General features: G+C 39.5%; 1 protein-coding gene across 1 annotated transcript in view; it reads right to left on the bottom strand.

Moving 5' to 3' along the window:
• Positions 1 to 26,433, bottom strand: part of LOC139725078 (TGF-beta receptor type-1-like) — a 55,482-nt gene that overhangs the window by 3,663 nt on the left and 25,386 nt on the right. The window contains exons 3-6 of the mRNA XM_071636166.1: positions 11,109 to 11,270; positions 4,031 to 4,264; positions 2,203 to 2,433; positions 1,106 to 1,273 (exon numbers count right to left, since the gene is read on the bottom strand). Coding sequence (XP_071492267.1) covers positions 1,106 to 1,273; positions 2,203 to 2,433; positions 4,031 to 4,264; positions 11,109 to 11,270 — 795 coding nt within the window. The remainder of the gene's footprint in view (positions 1 to 1,105; positions 1,274 to 2,202; positions 2,434 to 4,030; positions 4,265 to 11,108; positions 11,271 to 26,433) is intronic.

The raw sequence follows: 26,433 nt of genomic DNA, 5'->3' as shown, positions 1-26,433 counted from the left end.
GAAGGCCATGCTGACACAATAGGGATTAGGGGGATTAGCTAATCTCTATTCATTTGGCAATTGGTTTCCATACACCTGTGCCAAGCACTGAAGAAAGCACATTCAGAGTTAAAGGACAAGTTTCATCTTAATATGCGCATGGATTGAGTGAAAGCAGGAATATCAGTAGAACACATCAGTTAAAGTTTTCTTAGGAAAATTGGACAACCTGACAAAAGTTATGCATTTCAAAAGTTTCTACAAGGTCGCTGCTGGATGAGAAGACGACAGCAGTTTGTTATGTCACTTGCATAGAACAATATAAGGAAAATAGTTAGAGAATCCCACAAAATTTCTTCCTTGGGGGGGGGGGGGGGGAAGGGGGGGTGGACATTCCCTTGACTTGTTGCTTACTTATGCTAAGGGTAATATTATTCACCCTGCCTTCTGGAGGAGGCAAGTCAAGTGCTCTTTTGTTTTATGAGAAAAGTGAAAATATGTTGAGTTTTCTTTATATTTTCTTTATATCGTTCCACAAATGTGACATCACACGTTTTAGTAGTCTTCTCATCCAGTAGTGACTGCGCAGAAACTTTAAAAATTCATAACTTTTGAATGGATTGTCCGATATTCCTCACACTTTAACAGATGTGTTCTACTGATATTGCTACAGTCACTCAATCAACAGTTATATTGACCCGTTGAGGACAAGCTGAATTTTGCTACGACACGCATTTCCCACAGACACATAATCAACCCTATGTGAACGGGGCACAAGATGGCTCAAAGGACAGGAGAACTAAGGGACAAAGGATGCAGAGCATTCAAGCAGAGGCAGAACAGGTGGTACACTGTATACGCCGAATATTTCGCGAGGGTTTTGTTTTCGCCAATTTCGCGAGTCGGGTGCTATTTGCAAAATTAAAAACACGCAAAAAATATTGACTCTGTTTCCGATGTGGATGTGACGTACGCTAGTACATTTCTCCGTTCTGTACAGGACTCCACCATCGCGAATTTATCCACTCGCGAAGTCGTCGGGTATTCCCGATTCGCGAAAATTTAGACTCGCGAAATATATGGCGTATACAGTATGTCATACAGTTGATGAGAGTCTCCTCCTTACCCTGCATCCCCATGATCTCCATGTGAAGATGGGCGAGGCCCGTTGCTATGGAGAGGGCCATGCGCAGCATCGCCGGGACGTCGATGGAGTGGGCATTCAGGTAGTCGAAGAGGGATCCGTTCTCGTGGTACTCGCTGACGAGAATGAGCTGGGTCCATGTGCCGTTATCTGGTGGGAAAACAACAAACAAACAAACAATAAAATGTGTAAAAGAGATACAACATAAAATGAACATCAGCATACAGGTACTGTAAAACATTAGTGCTTCAAAATAGTTCTAAAATGTGAGTTAGGGATAGAAACAACCACTGTAGAAATTTGAATTGGTAAAATCGATGTTAAATATTGTTAAATGTACAGAATGTGAACAATAGTTATAATAAAATGTTTCCAGACTAAACCGTCTACAGTTACGGTTTATTGAGAAAAATACAGACATCTCCTTTATTTTTAGGCTTTATCGCGAAAATTGTACATGATAGGATGTTTTGTGGTACAACAGACCTACACATATGCATTAAATGTTACATCTTGAAAAGTTTTTAAATCACTGTTCCCAAAAGTAAACAGGACCTTTAATGGAGAGAATTGATTCCATAGAATTTAGATTTTCATAGACAGCCTAACTAGCCTAAAGCAACCAATCAAAGGAAACAAACAGTGACTATTAAAACCATGTAGTCTATCTAGCCAGGATGGCAGCAAATTTGATGTTCCAAGCAAATACATATCACATATCATCAGATTATAGATTCAACAACACCTTTGTCTACTCTACACACATGTACGCAAAATGCTGTATCATGTTACACATTACATAAGTGAAAAAAACAAAACAAACAAAAACATTTTTATTTTTGTTCTTATCTCATATATATTTGGCTTGAAACGTGCTGAGATATACATACTGAGGTTGGACCAATCCAAGTATAATGCCCATAATTAATTATTTTCTTTTTTTCTTCTTTTTTTTTACCATGGCTTCTACTAAAACACTGGCTAATTGATGCCTATCTATATCAATAAATGGCAATTTGTCAATCAGATGCAATAAAAAAAGCAGCTCGATGCAAAAATGAATCAATTTGGACAGTCACCTTTGTTGTCTGCTGCGATGAAACCCAGGATGTTTTCATGCCGCAGCATCACCGTCTGGTAGATCTCCGCTTCCCGGAACCACGAGCGCTCCTCGCGCGAGCTGAAGATCTTCACGGCAACCGACTCGCCACGCCACTTGCCCTTGTAGACCTCGCCGTAGCGACCCTTGCCGATGCAGTCCTGGATCAAGATCTGCCGAGCTATGGTGCGCTGGACAAGCAGTGGAAGACCTGAGTGACGAAAGAAACAAAAAAAATTACACATCGTTAAAGACTTTTCTGTTAAACGCTTGTCATTAACTGTCATAGGCAGCTGTGCAAATTTATTCTTTGGCAAGCAGTTACCACAGAATTGAAAAACAAAAACAAAAAAAAAAGATGTGGAATTGCAATCTTTGAAAAACAAAGTCCGCACAATTTACGCATAAATGTATACTCAGTTTTCACTTTGTCATATACACTGTTGATCTTATCATGATCGAGAATGAAGTATTATAACAGGTTTGAATATGATGGTCATATAACCAGAGCTGACATTCATAGAACAGTACACATATTGTTTGGTTAGGTTTACAATGGGCATACAAACACAAAAAATGTCAACTGAACTGAACTACTAGAAACCCACCACTTTAAAAAATATCCTGCTCTACATCCAAGCTATGATTCTGCTATGTTCTTCTCCTTTAAGAACTATCCTAACCCTACAGTACGTCTATGTCAAACATTAGTTATGTTTCTCTAGAATTTCTCTATAAAATAAACAGGTTTGTCTACACCGTTCGTCTGTTTCAGATCACTATGGTCGGTCACATCTCTCGTAGCAATTTCATGGAATGTGATTTAACTGTCGTCACATCTGCATGACTGTCACAGGTTCTCACAAAAAATGTCTAACCCCTGCGACCTTGAACGACCCCTTAATCAAGAAGCAACACACTCGGGGCTAATAAGGGAAGAGGCATTCCACTGCAAAAGAATGTGTGATTACATCTTGATGACACACATCCCCATAGAGGATGCTGCCTTCTGTTGATACATAAATACACCCTGAAAAACACACCAAGTACAAGATGAACATGCATGGCATGCTCTTCCATCCCCTCCCCTCCTCTGAACAACAAAAAAAGAGGAAAGAAATAGAACAATGAACTGGGCATGTCGATAATGAGAACCGACAGATAGTATTCCTACAGCACTTCCCTTGGTATTTCCTCAGTGTTGCTAGGCAATGCAACATAGCTCCCACCCCAGGACTTGTTTTTGCACTGTATGCAGCAGAAAGCCACACCTACATTAGCCTTTTGCCAAGGCCCTCTCGCTGTATTGTGGTGAGCAAATGGGAGCAAACGAAGCGAGCCCAGCTGAGTGCGACAGCGCGAGGGCCTTTTGAGATCTGATTCGCATCCTTATGTTAGCCCTTCTAATTTTTTGCTTCCCGATTTGGGTAGCAAAATTCAACCAATCTATGTGTCTGTCTGCCTGAGCCTGATTTGCATACGATGAATACATGCCCCTGACCTCCACTGGAGGTACACGTAAGTGATGCATGCAAACAGGCTGGACAATGCCAAGACAGAGGATGTGGGCAGCAGGCAATTGCATTGGTCGACCGGAACCTGCAAATATGATCATTCAGTAGGATTCCTGTGATCGTGAATGGTAATGTGTGAAGCAGATCTCAAAAGGTGGTGTGCGATGCGTATCACGAAGTTACAAAAATGTCATGTCCATGATAAACATGACTGAATGGTTTCCCCATCGCATTGCAAAAACTGATTCATGAATATCGTTAACTTAAGGTGCATACGTAAACAGGACTACTCACCCGAGCCGGAGCCAGATGTCGTCGGGTCCACCAGGTCGTCGAGGCGGGGCGAGATGATGAGCTTGTCCTTGGAGCCCGGACCCATGGGCAGTTGGCCCGCGTCGTCACGGCAACTGGGGTGTTTCCGGAGGAAGAGGCAGAGCGTGATGGAGATGCAGATGAAGCAGATGGGGCCAGCCACGGCGGCAGCCACAGCCGTGATGCTGAACCCTGTGCTGCCGCTATCCAGGTATCCTAGCAACAAGAACGAGAGCGAAACGTGCGCAAACCAATGTCAGTCGTTAGTGAAGAGGAAAAGTAGAAACGTGCAATGCACAACAATGAGCTACGGGGGATGGGGTCACACCATAAACGAATTTTGAATGACACGATTGTTTTGCATTTCTGTTTGAATGTTCAGAGTTATCTTCCGCTCAAACAATAACTCAGAAAACTTTATATAATTCCAATCTCCATTGGCAAGTGCTGTGGAGGACAATATTTTCGCGGACAATTTTTGCAAATGAAGAGGTTGTAGACACTGGAATAGCGAGATGTTGTTTTTGTAATTTGACACCAAAGCTATGGACACGACATGCACTAATGCCTGTCCGTTCACAATATTTTTGCATGTTGTGAAATTTGTGGCGCAGCCATAATTTGTGAAATTCGCTAAAATTACACCCTCACGAAAATAACAGCTTTTACAGTGATAGATGAGCAGGATCAAATATCCCTTTCTCAAAGAGCAAAATATGGCTCGACAACCAGTGCAGGTTCACTCCCAATATCAACCTATTTGCTGAATGGAAAAATAATGTGCGTTTAATTATCAGCTACATGGTATTTGGGGCACACACAGAACATTTCTTTTCTTTTCTTTTCTTTTTTTTTCCAGATAATGATAATGGAACATAAATTTAAGAAATGTTAATAGAGCATGATGAAACCAACATGATCTGCTCTCATGCCAATTTTGTTTCCTTCTCTGTGTGCAAGCAGTACTGAGGTGCATTTTAGATACATTTTTTTTTTGGAGGGGAGTTGCCTGTTTTGTTAGTTTTTTTTCTTTTATAATATCAATAATATGAAATCACAGCCTCTCTTTATAACTAATCAAGCTACTAGGGTCACCCTGAAATAAGCCTGATGCAAATGCACAGGTAACGTTGACAGGTATACAACATCAATAGCTTAATAATCAATAATTTGTTCACTTAAAACAAGTCATCACTTTGGAACCCTATTGATGGTGTTATCACGAACGAGACACGGAAGAAATATATGAACAAGGGGAAGGGGAAAGAGCAGTGAAATACAAAGTCTGTTGACTGTGGGAACCGAACATGTTTAACACAAAGCAAAATCCCACTGAGGAGAAGGGTCAGGAGCCCTAAGTGCTTATGTTTTGTAACTTTGGTTGCTATGGAAATGATCTCGAGACATCCGGGTTCGAAGCATATCATCTGGGTTGTTGAACCTTTACTCCTCATTCGGGATCCTCCTCACCCTCCCAATTTTTCCCAACATGGCATTCCACCATAAAAGGAGCCATATTTCCTTCAGTTCTCTTCAATTGCATTTTTGGTATGCAAATACATTGCTAAAAAAAAAATAATAATAATAACAATAATTTGCAAAGGCGAAACAACTGTATAAGCAGGAGTCGGAATTAAATTCAACGCATTGTGTTTGTGCATGCGTGATGGTTTTTCATTTTCTTCTCCCCCACCCCCCCCCCCCCCAAAAAAAAAGCCCTTGGAAGAGGGGAACAAGTATTTAAATTGGGTCTAGGGCAATTACCCCCTGGGCAATTACCCCGGACCCTTCCCCTTGCCCTAATCCTAATCCTGAACCTAATCCAAACCCTAACCCAAACTCCTAACCCTAAACCTAACCCTAACCCTAATCTTTACGGGGGGGGGGGGGGGGGGGGGGGGGGGGGGTAATTGCCCGGGAAACGATTTAGTTTACATTTGGAGACAATTTAATGGCAGCTATCAGGACAATTACCGGGTGGCAAGATAACTTTCTTCTTCTTGTTCTGTTTGTTTGTTTGTTGTTATTGTTGTTTTGTGGGGCTTTTTTGGGGGGGTGGGTTTACAATGCAGTACCAATGTGACCAAATTTAAACACTGAAAGAGCATCATTAAAAGAAGATATTGACAAGGCATTCAAATGACAACTTCTGACTCCAACTTCTAAGAACTACTTCCTCCAATAACAGATGTTTTCTTTTGGATTATTTTCCATTCCCCTATTTATCTGTGCTCCTGATCAGATAGTGCTTCATACATACACCTTTTGATATTAAAGTACTCCACGCCATCAAGTAATATTATTTTGACTGTACAGTGATGTTGTTATAAATCATTACCTCTGATACTGGCTGGGTTTGCTAACAGTCAAACCCCTCTCACTTTCGACCCATTTTTAGTCGCGAGTATGTTCGGGTAGGTGTCCATGGGAAACGAGTACTGTAAAACACAATATTTTCGCGGCATGCAATTTACGCAAATTGGAGCCGACGGCCTTTTTCGCAGCATGAAATTTTTGCGAGTTGCCTCTAAGATTCAATGCGCATAGTGTAGACAAGAACTTTCATGTGCATTTTAATTTCGCAAATCTTGGCTTGCACGAAATTTGCGAAATTAAAATGCACGCACAGTATTACAGCAAAATCATTAGTCCTTTTAAAGGTTAACTGTTTCGACAACATGGACACTGCCTCTTTGCTTCAGGCTTAAAGGGGAAGGCTAGTATTAAACTAATCAGTGGGAATCAGTGGGAATGCTGGAGGATGATTGTTCCAATCCTTGTGGGATTCATTTAAGAGTACATTATATAACTATTGTTGTGTGAAAATTATTTGCTTCAGAATGGTCTCATATTCAAGTAATGTGCAGTTTAATGTTTCCAGGTTAATAGCGTGCCTGGTCAGTGACGGGGCATCAATCTGCACATTACCGGGTACTTGAATATGAGACCGTTCTAAAGCAAATAATTTTCACACAACAGTAGATATATAATGTACTCTTAAATGAATCCCACAAGGATTGGAACAATCATCCCTCAGCATTCCCACTGATTCCCACTGATCGGTTACTAGCCATCCCCTTTAATTTCCACTAAACCTGTCAGAAATATGTTATCGTATTGCTGTTCTTACTTCTCAAAAAGCTACTCGACTGAAACAGTTTTTTTTCTCTTTTCTGTCTGTTGGACAAAGTCTATCACGAGACTTCATCAGCATGAATAGACTCTCGCAACAGTTTCACTTTTGCAGTACTTCAGGTGGTTTTTTTTTTATTTATTTTTTCTTTATTTGTGTGTGTGTGTGTGTGTGTGTGTTTATTACCTTTTTTTTTTTTGGGGGGGGGGGGGGGGGTTGCTTCCATCTTTTACCTGTTACCAAGACTATCCCTTGCAGATGATCTATGCCATTTGATATCAAGGGCAAAGGCATGTATCCAGGAAGGATGAGCTCAATTGTGCAACGTGCCAACGGGATAAACAGGACATGGCACAGACGCATCGGATAGAACGCAGGGGTGGGGTGGGGGAGACAAAGAAGTGGTCAAACACTTGATTTCACACCATTCTGCCCTAAGACGCACTAGTTGGCCTAATTCTGATGTCAAGCAAACAACTTGTCAGGAGCCTCCCCCCCCCCCCCCCTTCCCCCATCAATTTGAATGGCTTCGGAGGTAGGACAAGACCGTATTTGAGGATCTAACTAATCATAAACGTCCTCGGCTCACTATCCAATTTCCTACAATTTTTAAAAGTATAAGTTACAATATATTTCAATGGTATGACATAGAACGCTCAGGTCATTATTGTTACCACACCAGATTATGGCAAAGTTGTAAGCTACATGTATAAATACTCATATACTTCGATTAACACATATCTTTCTTTTTCCCTCTCACATTTAATATTTGGACAGAGAATCCAAGATATATTCTCTTCTTCTCTGCCAAAATGTCAAAAAATGATATACCTCCACCATAAAGATGAATGGAAATACCTTTGCTTCCTGCAAATGCATTTTCGTTGCAACCATGATCAAGATAGACCCCATCCCTGGATTATATAAGTATGCTGTGGTTTCATTTGACCATGATATACAGACATAGCCATGCTTGAAATTCAACAATCCTATGAAAACCTTTTGTCTTCTATGGGCAAAAATATAATCTAGTAAGATGGTATTTTAGGCAAGGAACATGGTGGCCAAGAAATTCCAGCTATAGGGCTCACACCCGTAAATACAAGGGAATGCCCCAGGCCCCTTCACAAATTCGTACCAAAGATACCAAAATAAATGAAGAAAAAAATTGATTAAAAATCAATAATGTAGTTTGGCAAAAAACTGAATAGCTGTAGATATTGAGTATGAATTCCTCTACAAATTGCATTTTGGTTGGAAGATGAAAGCTTTTCTGGTGGAATTTGAGGGGACTATATTTCATTGGGTACGTGTACAGAAAATGGGTGATTTTTTGAGTGATAAGAACTCGTAGTCTGGCTTTGCGGACCCCTGGACAGAATTTGAACTGAATTATCCACCCCGATCATTTGATGGATGAAAGGGTATATCTAACTTATCCAGGTTAGTGAAGCTGAAACACCTCATTTCTCCCAGCTGTTTTACAGAATTTTTTGAAATTTGATTTTTAACACACATCCCTATGGGGAAATATTTATGGGTGTGAGCCCTATAGATGATGCATGCAATGCACACAAGTCTATGGGAAGTATTCATCCCATACAAACTCTGCTGGTTTATGTTGATCTATTGTGTCAGATCTCTTCCTCCCTCCCCCCTTCCCCTTCCTACCCCCCCCCCCCCCCCCATCTCTCTCCTCTACCCCCCCCCCCTCCCCAACTCTGTTTGGCTACAATTTGTTTTCTTATTATGTTGTTGTGGTATAGATAGATCTTTGTACATAGCAGGCATCAGTATCACACAACTTTGAATGACTGTGTTATTTTAATGTATTACTTTGTTTGGCTACCACTGAAACAGGTCAAACTTGATAAAGTTAGTCTGTTTGACAAAACAGAGTCTTTTCAAGTATTTTGTAGGCAATAATGTGATGATGACACCCCCATAATCAAAGATTACTGCTTGCCTCTAGGTATTCATCTTATGAAGAACTGATCCACACTACATTTTTAATTTTTTTTAAAAACCTCAAAGGGCATGAGTTTCAAAAATGTCCCTTTGAGAAGCTTTATGACCCTTGAATGTGTAATTTCCCATATGATGTAGGTCCAAATCTCATCAAAAACACATTTATGATGTTTAAAAGTGAAATGAGAAATATGACCTCCACTATAGGGCTCACACCCGTAAATACAAGGGAATGCCCCAGGCCCCTTCACAAATTCGTACCAAAGATACCAAAATAAATGAAGAAAAAAATTGATTAAAAATCAATAATGTAGTTTGGCAAAAAACTGAATAGCTGTAGATATTGAGTATGAATTCCTCTACAAATTGCATTTTGGTTGGAAGATGAAAGCTTTTCTGGTGGAATTTGAGGGGACTATATTTCATTGGGTACGTGTACGGAAAATGGGTGATTTTTTGAGTGATAAGAACTCGTAGTCTGGCTTTGCGGACCCCTGGACAGAATTTGAACTGAATTATCCACCCCGATCATTTGATGGATGAAAGGGTATATCTAACTTATCCAGGTTAGTGAAGCTGAAACACCTCATTTCTCCCAGCTGTTTTACAGAATTTTTTGAAATTTGATTTTTAACACACATCCCTATGGGGAAATATTTATGGGTGTGAGCCCTATAAATGATTTTCAAGTCCTTGATGGAAAACTGCAGATGTGATCTTTAGAGTAAATATGCTGACAAATAGGACCATTTTTTTTTTCAGTCAGCATTCTCATTACAAAATGTCAACAAAAAGAACTTCATGTTAAAGGTCCCCTTTGGGAACAGTGATTTTAAAAAATGACGAGATTTGACATCTAATGCGTATGTGTAAGTCTGTTGTCCTACAAAACATCCTATCATATAAAATTTTCGCGATAAAGCCTAAAATATAACGAGATATCTGTATTTTACTTGATAAACCGTAACTGTAGACGGTTTAGTCTGGAAACATTTTATCATAACTATTGTTCACGTTTTGTATATTTAACAATAATTAACATCGAATTTACCTTTTCAAATTTTTACAGTGGTTGTTGCTATCCCTAACACACATTTTAGAACTATTGTAAAGCACTAATGCTGGGTTTTTGTTTCATCTGCAAATGGTAGATTATGCCTTTAAGTTGAAAAACAAGTCACAATCCAGTTTGTGTTTTTAGTTGTTGTTTTGTTTTGTTTTTTTTATGTTTTGGGTATCTGAAGTTGATATCTTTCTCATGTCAGTAGTTTTTTTTTTCCACTGTCAGAACACGTGGTCCGAGTGATAATAGACTTAAAGCAAGACAGCCCACACAATGTACAGTCTATGGCACGTGTCTTGACATTCTCACGAAAAAAAACTATAAAAGTTCACCCTTTCCTGTGACTGCACAGACTACTGTAAAACAAGAAATGTTCTTGTCCAGTTGAAATAATTTTGCGAATTTCATGACAGCCAAGATTCACGAAATTAAAATGTACACGAAAGTTCTTGTCCACACTATATGCATGGAATGCCAGTGGCATTTGCGAAAATGCAAAATAGGACGTCGGCTCCAATTCGCGAAAATCCCATGCTGCATAAATATCTTGCTTTTAATACAGTACATACTGCTGGCTAGTTTAGGGCTCTTGGGAAAGCGGTGCCAAAGACACAAAGAATACTTTCCATTTTTATCACATCCAAGACCAGGCAAGTCGTTTCTACCATGCCTTCCATTGTTTAGCGTGAAAACTATCACATCAAATTACTGTAGTCGTGACAAATAATTTATCTTAAAGTGTTTTAAATCCTTTTTGTGTGTATATTTGTTGTTTTCATGTCGGTGGAAGAGAAAGAGTAGTTTTTAGAGTTTGTTTGTTTGTTTGTTTTTTCCTTTGCTGTTCTTATGAAGCCAAAACACTATTGTGTCAGGATGCAATACTGTTCTGATCGTACCTTTGCAAGCGTTCATGCAGGACTCGTTGTCCGGGAAACGGTTTTCGTTGCCTCCGCACCCGCCATAGATGAACTCCTGGCACACCTTGCTGGTCGTGTTGTAGAAGAAGCGCTTCTCGACCAACCCGCAGTTCCCACGCATCGGCATCTGCACGCACTGATCTAGAGGGACGAAAGGAGGCGGGGAGGCAAGCAGAGATTCGTTATACGTCTTCTCGCGGTGGTAACGAACCAGGTCGTCACCGGACATATTCGCAGGATTCCACATCTCGGCTCGTTTTGATGCTGGTGGTTTCCACATCAAACAATTAACATCAAAGTTTGTTGACGTAAACTGGCAAGTCTACTTATACTACAAAAAAAAAAAAAAACAATTCTGATGCCTTCTTCAAAGTGTGTTCACATGTGCAGCAGTTTCAAACACACATCCTGCTGGGGCAGAATTTCAGGGTCGGCAATCACACATACAGTAAATATTCCATGCCAAGCCACGCAACGTAATAATATCCATCAATTCCCCTTCTTCTGGCTGTCTTTATAATATATCAAGCATCCATAGTTCCTTGTACATCTATAGCACACGAATTGACTCCCATTAAAAGCACAATTAGCACTCAAATAGAATCACTTGCTGCATCCTCCACATTGTGAATCAAAATGCACGTATTCCAACCGAGGTTTGCACTATACGTGTAAAAATCTCCAATATTCAAATGGTTCTGTACTACTCGCTATTCCATCCTGCACGGTCCAACCCATCGAAAGTCTAGCCACTGGCAAAGGGAAAAAAGAGAGATGGAGAGTTCAGCAAAACTGGCGTGAAAAATATGTCAGCGAAAAATCACGAAATATTCCCACAGTGATATCCGCTACCGTGCACACAAACTGCACGTAATCCATGAAATGCGGGAGTGCACAAGACTGTACACGGGTCAGTCAAGGAACATGGAAGTAATGGGAAGTGAAGCCACTTGACAGAGTAATATTTCTTACGCAGACGTCACGTGACTCAGCACACCACTCCACCGACTTTCCTCCTCCGCAAACAGCAAACTCAACTTTCACAAAAGTTTCCCACAAACTCTTCCCATATATATATATATGAATCATCCACACAGGCAGAAAAACAAACACAGAAAGTGGGAAAGTGAAAGCTACCAGTGTCCCCAGACAAGAGGTGGAAATGAAATACTATGGACAGCGCACACAATTATCCAAACGAGTAAGCAGGAAATATGACTCACAAGGTCAAGGGTCATTAGATTTGTCTCCAGACTTTTCTTTCAAAATTATTACCAAGCAGGACTCTGTAAAATGCAGGATAACAAAGAAAAAGCCTCTAAATAATACACAGAAGGCAATTGTTTGCATTCATAGAATTGGAATACAGTGTACCTTTGTTCCCCCCCCCATAAAATATACATCATTGTAATAAAAGATATAAAACATACATATCAAAATAATTATTTAAAAACAAATACATAATGTCCTCCAATTCAGTTATCAGCAGTTTTCCACTTGCTTTAAAATTTGAACTTGCAAACACTATGATATGTAGAATTGTAGACTGTTGGTAATGCAAGCAAATAATATGTTGTGCAAAAACACCACACTGACTTGTATAGGAGGGACTGAAGGTATTCATGGTGTTCACGTAAAGCAGTGAAATTGAGTATTAGAATATTGTGTTAATATCCTTGCATGTCAGAGTTTTGATTATCGAAAATCACTGATCAGAAAATATCATATTCACACAAGCTGTCATATTCCTAGAGACAGAACTGTTTAAATCCACTTGTAAAAATCAATTAGAACTGATGTTTTCATACAAAATGTATAGTGCACAGTGTTACTGACTAGCAGATTACTCACTGCTGTAGAAAATGTGTAATACAGACCCACAGCATCTGTCAAATGACAGCAGTTCAAGAAGATTTCACAGCAGATGATCGTCACAATATTTGGAAATTTTCATTAATCACAAGTCTGTTTTAATGGGGAAGGCTAGTAACTGATCAGTGGGAATCAGTGGAAATGCTGGGAGATGATTGTTCCAATCCTTATGGGATTCATTCAAGAGTTCATTGTATATCTATTGTTGTGTGAAAATGATTTGCTTCAGAACGGTCTCATATTCAAGTAATGTGCAGATTAATGCCCCGTCACTGACCAGGGACGCTAACCTGGAAGCATTAAACTGCACATTACTTGAATATGAGACCATTCTGAAGCAAATCATTTTCACACAACAATAGATATACAATGAACTCTTGAATGAATCCCATAAGGATTGGAACAATCATCTCCCAGCATTTCCACTGATTCCTACTGATCAGTTACTAGCCTTCCCCTTTAATGCTGGTAAGATTTTGTGTTTTTCTTTTGTTCTCCAAAACTAAAACGTCAGTGACAGACTCAGAGGTGGGCAATCTTTCAAGGTTGGTAACACATAATTTGCTGTATGACCTGGAGGGGGAAAATTGAGATCAGAGATGTTGATCGAACACTTCCAGTCAATTTCAAATGCCAAATACTAGACAAAATGAGACAAATTCATTCTCCTTCTGTCACCAGTTCAGGCAGAAAAGTTAATGAGATATCAGGAGTAAATGCTAAGAATAGACAAAACTAAAAAATTGGAATTCAAAAGACTACATCATCCTCCACTTTCTTCTCTCTTCTCTTCAGTTTCTTTGTTTGTTTGTTTGTTTGTTTATTTGTTTGTTTGCTTGTTTATACCATTGTTTTTTTCTTTGAGGGCTGAGTATTTGTTTATGTTTGGGTTTTTTTTTTTTATTAGTAGTTTTGGTGTCTTTTTTTTTTTTTGGGGGGGGGGAGGGTACACTTGTATGGGATAGAATCTATCTTTAAAAATATGGCAATTTATCAAACTAGCATCGCATACATGTATCTTCGATCTGAACTGAACCCCACACTGGAAACCTTACATTTCTCAAAGATTGTTAATAACTCTTCAAAGTCATGGTACTGCTAATAGCACATTTTTCCAGTATACCACATATACTTTCAAAGAATACACACAAACAAATGGACAGGCAAGTTACCATCCAGTCTTTCTCCATCATTAGTTACATAACTTGTGATCAACTATACAAATAGTGATTGACACACATTTACAAGACCAATTTTTTTTTTTTTTTTTTTTTTGGGGGGGGGGTTAATTCCCATGTATTTCTGGAATGGCACCATGCTCTTGGCAGAAATAATTTGTGTTTGATTTGATTTGATTTGATTTGATTTGATTTGATTTGATTTGATTTGATTGTTCTGTGAAAACTGATACTCTGCAATGACTTATTTGTATAAATGCCATTCCAGTCCATGCATACAAAGTGTGTATTATCTCCTATATGATGCAACAAAAGGATCAGAAAATAAAGCTGCAACCATTAAAGATGTTCAAGTCAGATCAACAAGTATCCACTCACCCAGATACTCAAAGCTCCAACATCATTTGCAAATCTTCCCATCCCCCCCCCCCCCCACAAAAAGTGCAAGTCTACATATTAAACCAAGAAGAAAAAGAGACAGAATAAACCTGCTGTAGTGGCGGGAGACCAGTCCCTTTAATCTTAAATTGACAGAGGAACAGAGTGTCTGCCTTTCAGACGGCAATTTCCTGCAATAATTTCAAGACATTTCGGTACGCTGGTGTTGCATGTATGTTTTCCGAGGGACCCGCACAGTCTGCGCTACCGGTCTGTGACGGGGCATTCATCATGTCTGGTTTGGAACTGACCTTGCGCAAAGCTGAGCTGCAGTCTGCCACTGAGGGCGCTATTGCACTCCAAACATCACTGCAGCAGCATATTCCTATCTACATCCTTCAAACCTCTTGCCATCCCCCACTCCATTCCCCTCTATTTCACATGCTCACATCACATTCAGCAAGCGTAGAATCAAATCACCAAGTTTGTTTTGTTTTGGGTTTTTTTGGTCCTGTTTGCTACATACAAGCCATTCTACAATATTTGGATTTTTTTTTTTTTTTTTACCTCATATAAGCATTAAATAAGTATTTTTAATGACTCAAAAAAAAATCACACACACAAAATGAATGATATGTATACATTTATCGCCAGAAATGCGAGAAGTTGCAGGGTTTGAGGAAGAGAGATATTAAACACCCCATGATCCATTAACTCAGAGAAGCCATATTTCTCTGGTTTAGGTGTTGTATCTTTTTATCATAATTTTCACTATTCATTCTTGGTGTTTTATACCTGTATGGTGTAGTATGAAAAACACACAAACAAACACACACATGCACATACACATGTACACATACCAACAAAACAAAGCAAAAAAAGTATTTTTCATTGAATCCCTTATTGTTTGTAAATCATTTCTGTAAATTGCAGAATTTCAAAAATCCCCTTGATTGTTCATTTGCGTGTTTATTAATAACTCTAAAATTAACAATTTACATCTAGAAGATTAAGGTTTCTGTGGTTGTTTTTTTTTTCTCTCTCTCACTTTGAGAAATACTCACAATTTCCAACAAAACTACAAAGCTTCCTATGAGAGAGTATGAACATAAAATCTCTTTTGTTGGATTTTTTTTCTCCTTGTGAGCAGCAAAACATCGATCATCTGTGAGCATCAATCAGTGACCACTCAATAACAATCTACGACATACAGGGCGTTCAGATGCAAAAAGATTATACTAGAATGGTACAGCTATACCAAAACGGTATAGCTATACGATGAATTCATACATCTGAACGCTGACTAATGAAATGACGTATAACGAAACGACGTATAACGAAACGATGGTCAGAGCATCATTATGAACTAGGACTCGATAACGAATCAGCATTCCATCGTGTCCATAGTGCGTCTGAACGTATGGCGACCATAGAATGGTATAACTGTGCAGGGCTTAATGGGAGCGCACATGAAAGGTGACCCCACAGCTGTCACCCATGACCATAACAGCATGCGCAGTGGAAAACTGCACATCTATACGGCGTTTTCCAGAACGGTCGAAATTAGCGTCTGGACGGTCTGTCAGCTATACAATGATTCTTTATACGTTGTTTCTTTATCAAGTTTTCGTATAAACTGGCTTGCGTCTGAACAGGGGGTTTGTCTATCCTTGGCTAGCTGCACTTGGACCCCACCCCTTTCCAAATGGCCTGCGCCTGACTCCCAAGTTCACTTACAAGAGACGACAGGTAATTAGCAGCCACAAGCCAAGCCGACCTGAGATTGCTCACACCACATGATTTTTTCAAAATCTACAAGGTATTTTTGTCATATTCGTAATGTGATATTTTAAGTATCCACTTTGTTTTGCTGCATTTTTTTTTTTATTATGTGATTCTGTAATTGGATTGATTTTTATTATTCTTTGCTGTAAATGACATTTGCTTTTTACCAATAAATACTGAATGGAAAAAAAAAATGATTTTCTCAAAATGTGCACAGATGTAACATTCACGCCAGGCTTCTTCTTCTTACCAAAGGCCCTGTCCACTTTCGTTAAAACTGTCCTCATGTTCAGGGCAAAATGTCGAGACAACTTCTAAAAACTCACAAACAAAGTAAAGTTCCATATTATTTCCTACACACCTTCTTCAACTACAAATAGACGCCTAATTGTGCTATAAGAAGTGATTTTTGTTGTTGTTGTTTTCTTTTTTGGGGGGTGGGGGGAGGTCCTACGCAAGGCCTAGATTTAATAAGCTCCAACAAGTCACTGTCTTGCCAGATGTTCACCCCCTGAGGACAATGACTGCATTAAAATGGAATTGACAGTGTACATAAACATGTTCCTAATGGGTATGAAAGAGCAAAGCTTCTGGGCAACGTTCACACCGGGCTTCCCTTTTCCATGATTCTATTGCCCTGTCAAATACTTGCCACGTAACATCAGAAGGGGTTGTCCTTTCTTCAAAGTTCTTTCTCATCATTTCACACACCGTGGCTTCTCCAAGACAATTCAAGGGTGCTACAGTATTCACTTCCTGACTTGCCTAGAGCAAATAAATCTCGCCGTTTGGGCAAGTAATGTTAAAATACAGTCACTAGTGTTGTTCGTACTGGCCTTCACTGACTTGTTCACACTCCACATTCATGGCAGCCATAAGTTCTGATCATAATCGTATGTTTGTTGACAATGATATCAGCATATTCTGCAGAATCAAAAGATCATATTCATAATACAACTATTTACTGTAGTTATTTTTTGCTTGTTTGTTTTTTGTTTTGCTTTTTTAATCAACCTGCATAGGTGCTTGTGTGTTCAACCAAGCCACAAGCACACAACTGATAAACATCTAGATCTGTGGTTTCTCTATCCTTGTATGCATTTCATTTTTCATTCATACTGAACGCAGATCAATGAAACAAAAAAAAAAAAACTTCTCTATTATGTAATTTCATTTGATTTGAAGCAGACTGAATCTTTGTTGATATCTTTAAAAGTCCACCGCCATCATATTTGCTGAGAGAAAACAGCTGGAAATGGAAATTGCCACACCACACAATCTATGGTCAGTTTTCCTGTATTATTTTTTGTTTACTATTGAGGTCAATTTGGAATCAAAACGGTCAAGCGTAGCAAGATGATTCCTTGGGGATAAGAATTCATTTGAGTTAATATCTTGAAGTCCACTGCCATCATCTTTGTTGAAAGATAATATTTATAAATATGCAAATAGCCATGCCGCACAATCAATATCCATATTCAATTTTTTTTTTCACTGCCACTGTTTACTTTTGAGAATATAATTCAAAGGTGTGATTGCTCCACGATCTAATGGAGCGCGTTTGCAGTCGTTCACACATACGTGACCCAGAAAGCGGAGAATGTGATAGGACGATGCAGAGAAAATTAGGTGTCCCAATAACTGCCTACGGGTCAATTCCATCTCACTGCTGACCAGATCCCAGGCCGGATTTCAGCCGCCTTGACCTCTGGACGGAGATTCTCCATCAAGAATTGACCCTCCAAATCTTCCTACCCCCCAAGGAATCATCTGGTCACTACACTTGACCAGTTCACTTGACCAGGGCTTGTTTATATGGGAGAGGAGGGTAATCATTTTTTTTAAAGGGGAGGTTCTCTATGGAAAATTATTTTTGGTCATAGTCAATCTGGGAGTACAAGTGTACAATCATTTCAAGACTCCCTGAATGCTTGTAAATTACCTCATTCAATCATAATTAATATGATTCATTCAATATGATGATTAACTCTTGCACTGAGTTACTTTTTATTGTAATTGATTGACAAAGTGTCATTCATCCACAATGTGATTCATGCTTGGATGTTATCTGTCTTTCTTAGTCGGCGGATCAAGTTTTCTTTTTCTTTTTCTTTTTCATTTTTCCCCTTCTCCTCCTCCTCCTCCTCCCCCTCCTCCTCCTCCTCCTCCTCCTCCTCCTTTTCCTTCTCCTTTTCTTCCTCCATCTCCATCTCCTCCTCCTCCTTCTATTATTTTTTTTTGTCTGCTTGTCTCTCTAGTGATTGTGAAGGACTGATCAGGAATAAGAAATTAAACATGTCTTTTAAATGGGCACAGTATGAACCACCATCTGATATAAAACACTGAACAGATAACATATTTCTTGACAGAGATGCCGAATAGCAAACAATGCATCCCGGTATCAAGAGAGATAATAAAATACAATTTTGATGAGCTGACAAACTGAATTGGGGTAGGTATAATTTTCTTCTAACAAAAACAAAACAAGACAAGACAAATTGACCACATACGAAGGAATCCTGATCAATTCACATCTTGTACTGCACCAAGACTTGGCAATGCAGGTGTTTTCCAGAGTCTGCCAGCCCCAGCAAAAACAAGATCACCTGAATAATACATGCACTCAAAACACTCGACAGGTGCGCTATCAGGACGGACTGCAACCTGTAAACATTTCGGGTCATTTTCACACTTTCTCAACTCGCTCCTTCGCCAATGCAGCTAGATCGCTTCTCCACAAACAGTCCAGTGCGATGCAATCATTGGCAACGTTACACAAGTTAGCACATCCAATGTCTTCTCTTGAAATGACTCACACGGTTGATACACTAATAAGCTTGCAGCGTCCGGCCTTTAAACCGCTATATTCAATGCCTTTGTTTTAACGAGTTTAAAACCTCGGATGTAATGAGCAATGCTTTCAGAAAGCATTCATGTGGAATTTGCAAGACGCTATCAATTTAGATGATATTCAACTTCTGCGTATAGGCCCTAAAGAGGAATAACACTCGTACTGAAGGCTATTGATGTCAAGTGACACTTTTTTATTTTTATTGACCTAGCAGATTATTCAAGCGCCATCGACTTACACGGATTTTATCCATTAAATGGATTTATATGACATTTCAAATCATAAATTTAGACTTTCTTTTCAGATTCAAATCTTTCATATAAAATGTAATTTCAGAAACATGATCACCAAACGTGTGTGCATTTATTACCGGAACATGCCTACAGTTACAAAATATCAGGGTATAAACATCATTGTTCAATATGGGTTGTACAGTGCAACTCGATAAAACATAGAGGTTTACCGGTATGAAAGTTTCATCAAATCTCTCTAATGGATAAAGAATGGGAAAGTTATAGAATATATGTGACCCGCTGCAACAAAAGGATCCTAAAGTCGCTGATGGGTGAGCCGAGAAAATCGAATTTGAAGTCAGATTCTGAAAATCCGTCAAAAAATTCAGATTTCTGTTTTTTGACACAATTTCATAGTCTTATGTACTGTATCTTCTATCATCTGCCAAAATTTTGGAGGTAAATGTTCAAAGGAAAGGCAAGGATATAACATTTTTCTTGGCCATGATTTTCCGCCTTTTGACGGAACAGAAACGTGTCCGAAGATTTGGACAATAGCGCCGCAGCTAGACTCCGCCCCTAGCAACGAGGGAGTGATATCATTGGTCAGTGCGTGGCATCCTGGTAACTGATTGGTTGTGTGTAGACCACTGGCGCTAAGCTTGAATGAACATCGCAGAGGTTGCTAGGAGCGTACCATCTATTGTCAAACGGTGAAAACTGTCTTGCTTCCCCTTGATCATGATAGCCTCGGAAGGAAAACTTTGGAGGCGGCTTTCTCGAAACGCTAATTTCTTAAACCACTCGACATGCGCTCATAAAATCATCCATATCTCCGCAATCGAGTACATTTATGAGTAATGTTATATATGACATTAAAGTGGAAGAGTAAGGGAATAATGTCATGTCATTTTAAGAAAATTGTCCTCCCCGACTTTCGGATCCTTTTGTTGCAGCGGGTCACATATTCATTTTCTTTTCGTGACTTGAAATAAGATTATTCATAGGCATGATGTCATCACTTCCGTGGAATTGTCCTACGAAAGTTTTCCTTTAGAATTCAATGTGCTTGATGTGAGGACACTGTCTATTGGAGATAATGAATCATACAGTTCAAAGATATTTTTGTCTGGTGCTTGTCATTGAATGCACAAAGGTATATGATAAATGACGCCATACCATTCTCAATACTTCACTGAAAAAAAAAAGGAACATGCCTTTAACAACTAAGCAACCTAGAAAATCTCAGTCAAATTTGTTACCAAGAAGGAAAAAATAATGCAAATCCTTCAGCCATCTTTCCAACCCACACACATTCACTGCCACGAAATGATACAAAGGAGTCCAGCTAATATCTGACACGCCCAACACATGAACTCTGGCAAGCATGCACAAACATTGTGTCCATTAACATGTGAGCCTTATTGTATGGCCTTCCAAAGTATCATGTACAATGTATACAGGAGCAATATTTTATGGATAAACCACTGGCTTTGCAGTTCTTGCCATACTATCACGATGATTATGCCCCCCCCCCCCCCCCCACGCAAACAACACAGGACACACACACATATTAACAGTAGTTTTTTGTTCCTTTAATATATCTATTCCTCTCACAGGGAACAACATACATACATTGTACTGTACATGGGCAAGGGGCGAATGAGTCACACATACCACAATACCTCAGTAAGTACTGCCTAGGAAAGGAGGGCTTTGTGGCTGGTTGCTCTGCGAATGACGAGCTTATATTTGTTTCGGAGAATGTACTGTCAATTCACAATGTTTCGTTCTGTTTGTATAAAGTGAATGTGTGACACCACCACTGTCAGTGCACACATGCAACGCACACAGATCTCACCAGATATGAAAAGATTGGAATATCGTAACGGCAACGGATTATGTCTGTCAACAAAAGGCACACAACAATATCCTTTGTCAAAGACTTCGTCACCAAAGTCATTGCTTTGAGGGGCAAGCGAAGAATTTAAATTTACAAATTTGGCTACCAGCTGCTGGCGGGGAAAATCGCAAGCAATCAGAAGCGAACACGTAGCATGTTGCGCACTGGTGGGCGAGGAGCGAATCAAACAATTCCATTGGTCAAAATGACTAACCGAATCCTTCAGTAGCAGTGGTACCAGGTTAGGCTTTGTTCCAGCCATCAATAATTATCACAATTGCCAATTTCAAAAGACCCTCTCTCTGATGTGCTTGATCTCGTCCGCCTTGGCTCCTGACTCTGGACCATTAGCGTGAGGGCTTCTGAGAAAGGCTAAACACAACACCAACATTGCCCCCCTCATCCTCATCCATTTATCATCCCATCAAGTTGTAGGCCCTTCTGAGAACTGCCAGCACATCACTTGAACATCCATCACCACATGAAGGTTAGAAACTAGGGATGCCTCGGTGGAACCATTAGTCTCGCTTCCAGACAATCAGTGAGTTTTCCATGATACAACAATCAAGGCAATCCTTGTCTCACTGCATACTACTATGCAGAGAAATGACCTTGCACTGCTTCCAAGAATCAGTCTTTGAGAGCAGCGTCCCCTACCCCCCCCCCCCCCCCCCCAAAAAAAAAAAAAATGGTCTTTTTGTTCTGACATTCTCTCCCTCTCTCAGTCCGGATTTTTCTGCAAACAATACCATACAAGAGTGTATGCACAGTCCAGGCCAGGGCTCAGAGACTGCTGTATTGTATGACACCAAAGATCATTCAAACATACCTTGGGCCTAGGTCACATTAACCTACACTATAAAAGTGGAAATGTTCATGGTGTGGATAGGGTACGCTAATCAGTATTAAACGGTCGGGTCCAGTCAAGATTCTTTGGCTGTGTGTATATTTCCACAGAGATCAGAGATTTTATTCAGCAGTCATGGAATTCGTTACGAGGATTTTCGAATGTATCCGAGTCAGGCCAGCCTTCTCACTCCATGGGATCACCAGTCATCGGGTCGTTAAATACAGATCAGTTCATAATAGTTGGGTTCACATCTAGATCCCTTTACCTTACGGTTTTGAAAACTTGAAGTTTTGTAAACTACGATAGTCACCTAGGGAGCTAAACTTCAAGTTAGTGTAGATGTAGACGCACATAGTTTTGAAAACTACGACAAAACCTTAAGGCGAAGACACCAGGAGAACACCATAAGATTTCTTAGGGTTTTGTCGTAGTTTCGTTGTGGTTTTGGGAATGCCCCCCACAGAGCGCTAAAACTACGACAAATGTGAACAGAGTTTTGTTAACCACGACGCTCTTGTAGTTTTGAGTGACTTTTATTTTCTATCGTAGTTAGCATTAACTTGAAGTTTTGCTAACTGCATGTAGGTGTGAACGGCATCGAAGTTTTGTCATGGTTAAGGGAAGGAATTTTTACGATCATAGTTAGTATTTAAGTTTTGGGATAGGTGTAGACATGGCTATTATCAATATCAGTCATACTGTGTGTACTCAGCTGCACTGAGTCTGCAACATACCTATGCATGAACTACAATTGTATGTCTATGATGGACTAGAAAGGTATTAAACAGTAATTTGTCTTGTGAAACAAAGTATTAATGCTCATTATTGGTACAGTACCATCATCCTGCAAAGGGCATGACATTAAAGGGTACTTACAAAATACATAGAGTAGGTGATACACTGAGCACTGCTCAAAAGGTAAGTGCACTGGCTACTGTATTACTAGCGATGCACCGGCTACTGTATTGTAAACCAGTAATGCACACCAGAGCCCTGCCATGCAGTCGAAGCACCAGCTGCTGCAACAGCATGCCACAATAGTACCAGTCACAGCATCAGAACGTTTTCTCTAGATAACCACCATCATTCTCATCTTTGTAACCCGCTGCTGTACATATAATTGTAAATGTAGTGTCTTAAAGCCAAAATATAGTTCTCGTACGCACGCAGAATTGTCCATTATCGCTCTAAAACGTACATGAATGCATTTTAATGAAATGTGTGAAATAGCGGTGTAATAACACAATTTCAGTTGAGTAATGACGAAATGCAAAATATTGGCCAAAAGGGTTTGCCAGAAACCCACAATCTCAGAGCGTATCCCATCGAGGCTGCTACGTAATTTATCATGATAGATTATCAATAATCAACAAATCAGGTCACAACGATATCCACTCTAGAATGCAATATATGAAATACAATTGCAAGGGCATGATGGATCATCGTGTTCCCACAATGCTGAACGCAGGCTTTATGGAAAGTGCTCCTCTGGAATAAAAGTCGCATAGTATGATCAAAATTATTCTTCCCTTTTGATCTCAAAACACTCCAAAAGAACTCAGCATCCTGGCAAATCGTGTCAGCGAACTGAGTTTCATGGTAGTCCCTTCCAATGCATTGGAAGCAAATTAATTCCAAATGATGGGAGATGAGTTTTGAGCCCTTCTAAAACCTATATTTAGGCCTTACAAAGCAACTCTGCAACCTGGTCTTGCTGTTATGCTGTTGCAAGAGCATAGCTGATCAGGTTAGAAAAAGAGGGCCTGGATGTCAAGACTACATACTAACAGGGTGGGGGTGGGGGAAGGGTGGGTGCATTCAGCACCAGGCTTTTCTATGCTCTCCAATAAGCATTGTATGAATGCCAGGGCACCGTCATGTCCCTAATAGCACATGCCCTGTTATGTGTATGTATAGTGTGCTTGTGCCAGAGAACATACATTACATGTGGTCACTGCCGTTAGGTTTGTACACAACATGTACACAATGTGTGCGTCCCATGCAGAAAGCAATATCTGCGGGGCGCAAGTAGCCCCCCTTTTCTCCGCCTAGTCTCAACCAAACAGGCATAGAGAATACGCGTTCAAACAAAATAATATGCCAATTTTATTAGCACTAACCATATTTTCCCTTGAAGGGGGAATTATCTGACTAGGGGTGCAGAATATTCACTGAGAAAATAAAGGCCCCGCGTGCACCATTAACAAGTATACTCTGTCAATATGTCTGTTTATTCAGGGATTCTATCCTACACAGAAAATGCTCGCTGTTTCAAGCTACTGTAATTTGTGGGTTATCAGAGTTTCAGTTTATCTAAATAGGTTATGTGGCAAGTCCCCTTTACCTTTGTTTAAATATATATATATATATATATATATATATTGTTTCTTGCTTTTCATATAGCTCTCATTCCCTGCTTATCTCACAGATCCTTTACTATTGACCCCTGTCCAGATTCAGACACATAAATACACTTTTCCACACATATTATTCATGCTGCCAAACACACACACACACACACTACATTTACATTATCAAACTCACGCACACACTCAAACACAAACACATACAGTTACCGTTACACATAAAAACATATCTAATAGAAAAGTTGCTATTTTTGTGAGGGTTTAATTTTCACAAATTTCACAAATCACTGTTTGGCTGCAAATTCAACTACACGCGAAATTATTGCAAAAGGCCTCTGTATCAAATCACGAAAACAATCTCTCACAAAAATGTCTGTGTCAGAGTGTGACCTCCTCATTCGCATAAATATATGTACACAAGAACAAATGCTTGAAAGAATTAGTACTTTTTATTTCTTTGTGTGTGTGTTTGCTTTGTTTTTGTTTACTGTTTTTTAAATATTTATTTTGCTCGTTTGTTCTTTGTTGTTGTTGCCTTTCTGTTGAATACAACTCGTTTGTATGTGCGTAAGGACTGATATTGCTCATTCTCACGCATTCCGTGATAAGGGCACTGGAAAGGTCAGACAGCATCATAAAATAACTTTGTACAAATTACAACTGGAAATACTACGCGGACATAGGTGCTTGGGACCAATGATTACAACACCACGAAGGGAAAGGAAAGTAGATTCTCGTCAGTACGAATTGTGCAATTTCCACTGTACATTATATATGATGCTGTAATCCTCCCTGACATCACCTGCGGACATTAGATTTCGACAAAATTCCACACAAAAGTAAAACTTTAACATTCACTTTCCATCTGTTGGTTTTTATTATGGAATACAAAATTCCTTTGAAAATGTAAACCATACTGTAATTCCTGTGATAAAAAAGACTCTGTGACTCGCACTCACAGAAGCATTAATAATGTGACGGTAAGTAGTTCTTAAGTGCATGATTTTTAAATAAAATATATGTTATGAAATACTTTTAATTTCTCTTTCACACATGATTACAATTAAGCTGAACTGTACACCTGACAAACTCCAGGGTACCCGTACAAATTGTACTGTCTTGCACTGGTGTAGAGTGCAGGGTTGAACGCCATCGAGCACAGTGGCTCCGGACAGTACCGTCAACAATGAGTTCAAAATGTATGCGGTCAGACATTCCTGGCCTCTCAAGCGTCCAGCTGATTGTGAGTAATAAAATGCCCATCCAACCGAAGCATCTAATAGGCCACCACAGAATAAACAAACGATGGGACGATCTGAATGAAATGACCACTATGGGGGCAGTTAGACTGAAAGTGGGGGAAAAAAATAGTCCTACTTCGGTCATTTGACGAAAGTAGTAAGGCAACTTCTGACAAAAATATAAATGGCAGTGATAAAAATGAAATAATAATGATGAATAATATTCCATATCTCAGGCATGCATGTTTTGCTATTTTCAAAACTATCAGGGTTCTGCTGTTTTACTATTTTTATTGTTATGTGTTCTGTTTTGTTTTGTTTTTGTTTTTGTTTCTTTGCCAAAGTAAGCACACATCCACATCTGACCAAATAAAATTATGGTTTTTGGTCATGTGACCCTTTCCCCGAATAGGGGAGTAAGCCCAGAGGATATGTTTGTGTCCTTAATTTTATACCTGCTTGGTATTACTGCCACGCGAAACTTGATACAAACTGAGTAGTTTTATTTAGTTCGTGTCTGACCTAGATAAAAACTCCTACCATGCTGCTCGATTCAAATTTTCCTCTGTCGTATGAAAGCCGCATTGAACGTGAAGAGGAATTGCAGAGGAATTGCTCATCTCACTTTTAAACTTGTTGCCAGTTTA

The sequence above is a fragment of the Diadema antillarum genome, unplaced genomic scaffold (genome assembly GCF_040938485.1).
Source record: "Diadema antillarum isolate AM-2024a unplaced genomic scaffold, OU_Dant_1.0 seq00000014_RagTag, whole genome shotgun sequence".
In the NCBI taxonomy this organism is placed as follows: domain Eukaryota; kingdom Metazoa; phylum Echinodermata; class Echinoidea; order Diadematoida; family Diadematidae; genus Diadema; species Diadema antillarum.
The sequence above is the reverse complement of the archived record's forward strand: the minus strand, read 5'-3'. Positions and strand labels throughout refer to the sequence as shown.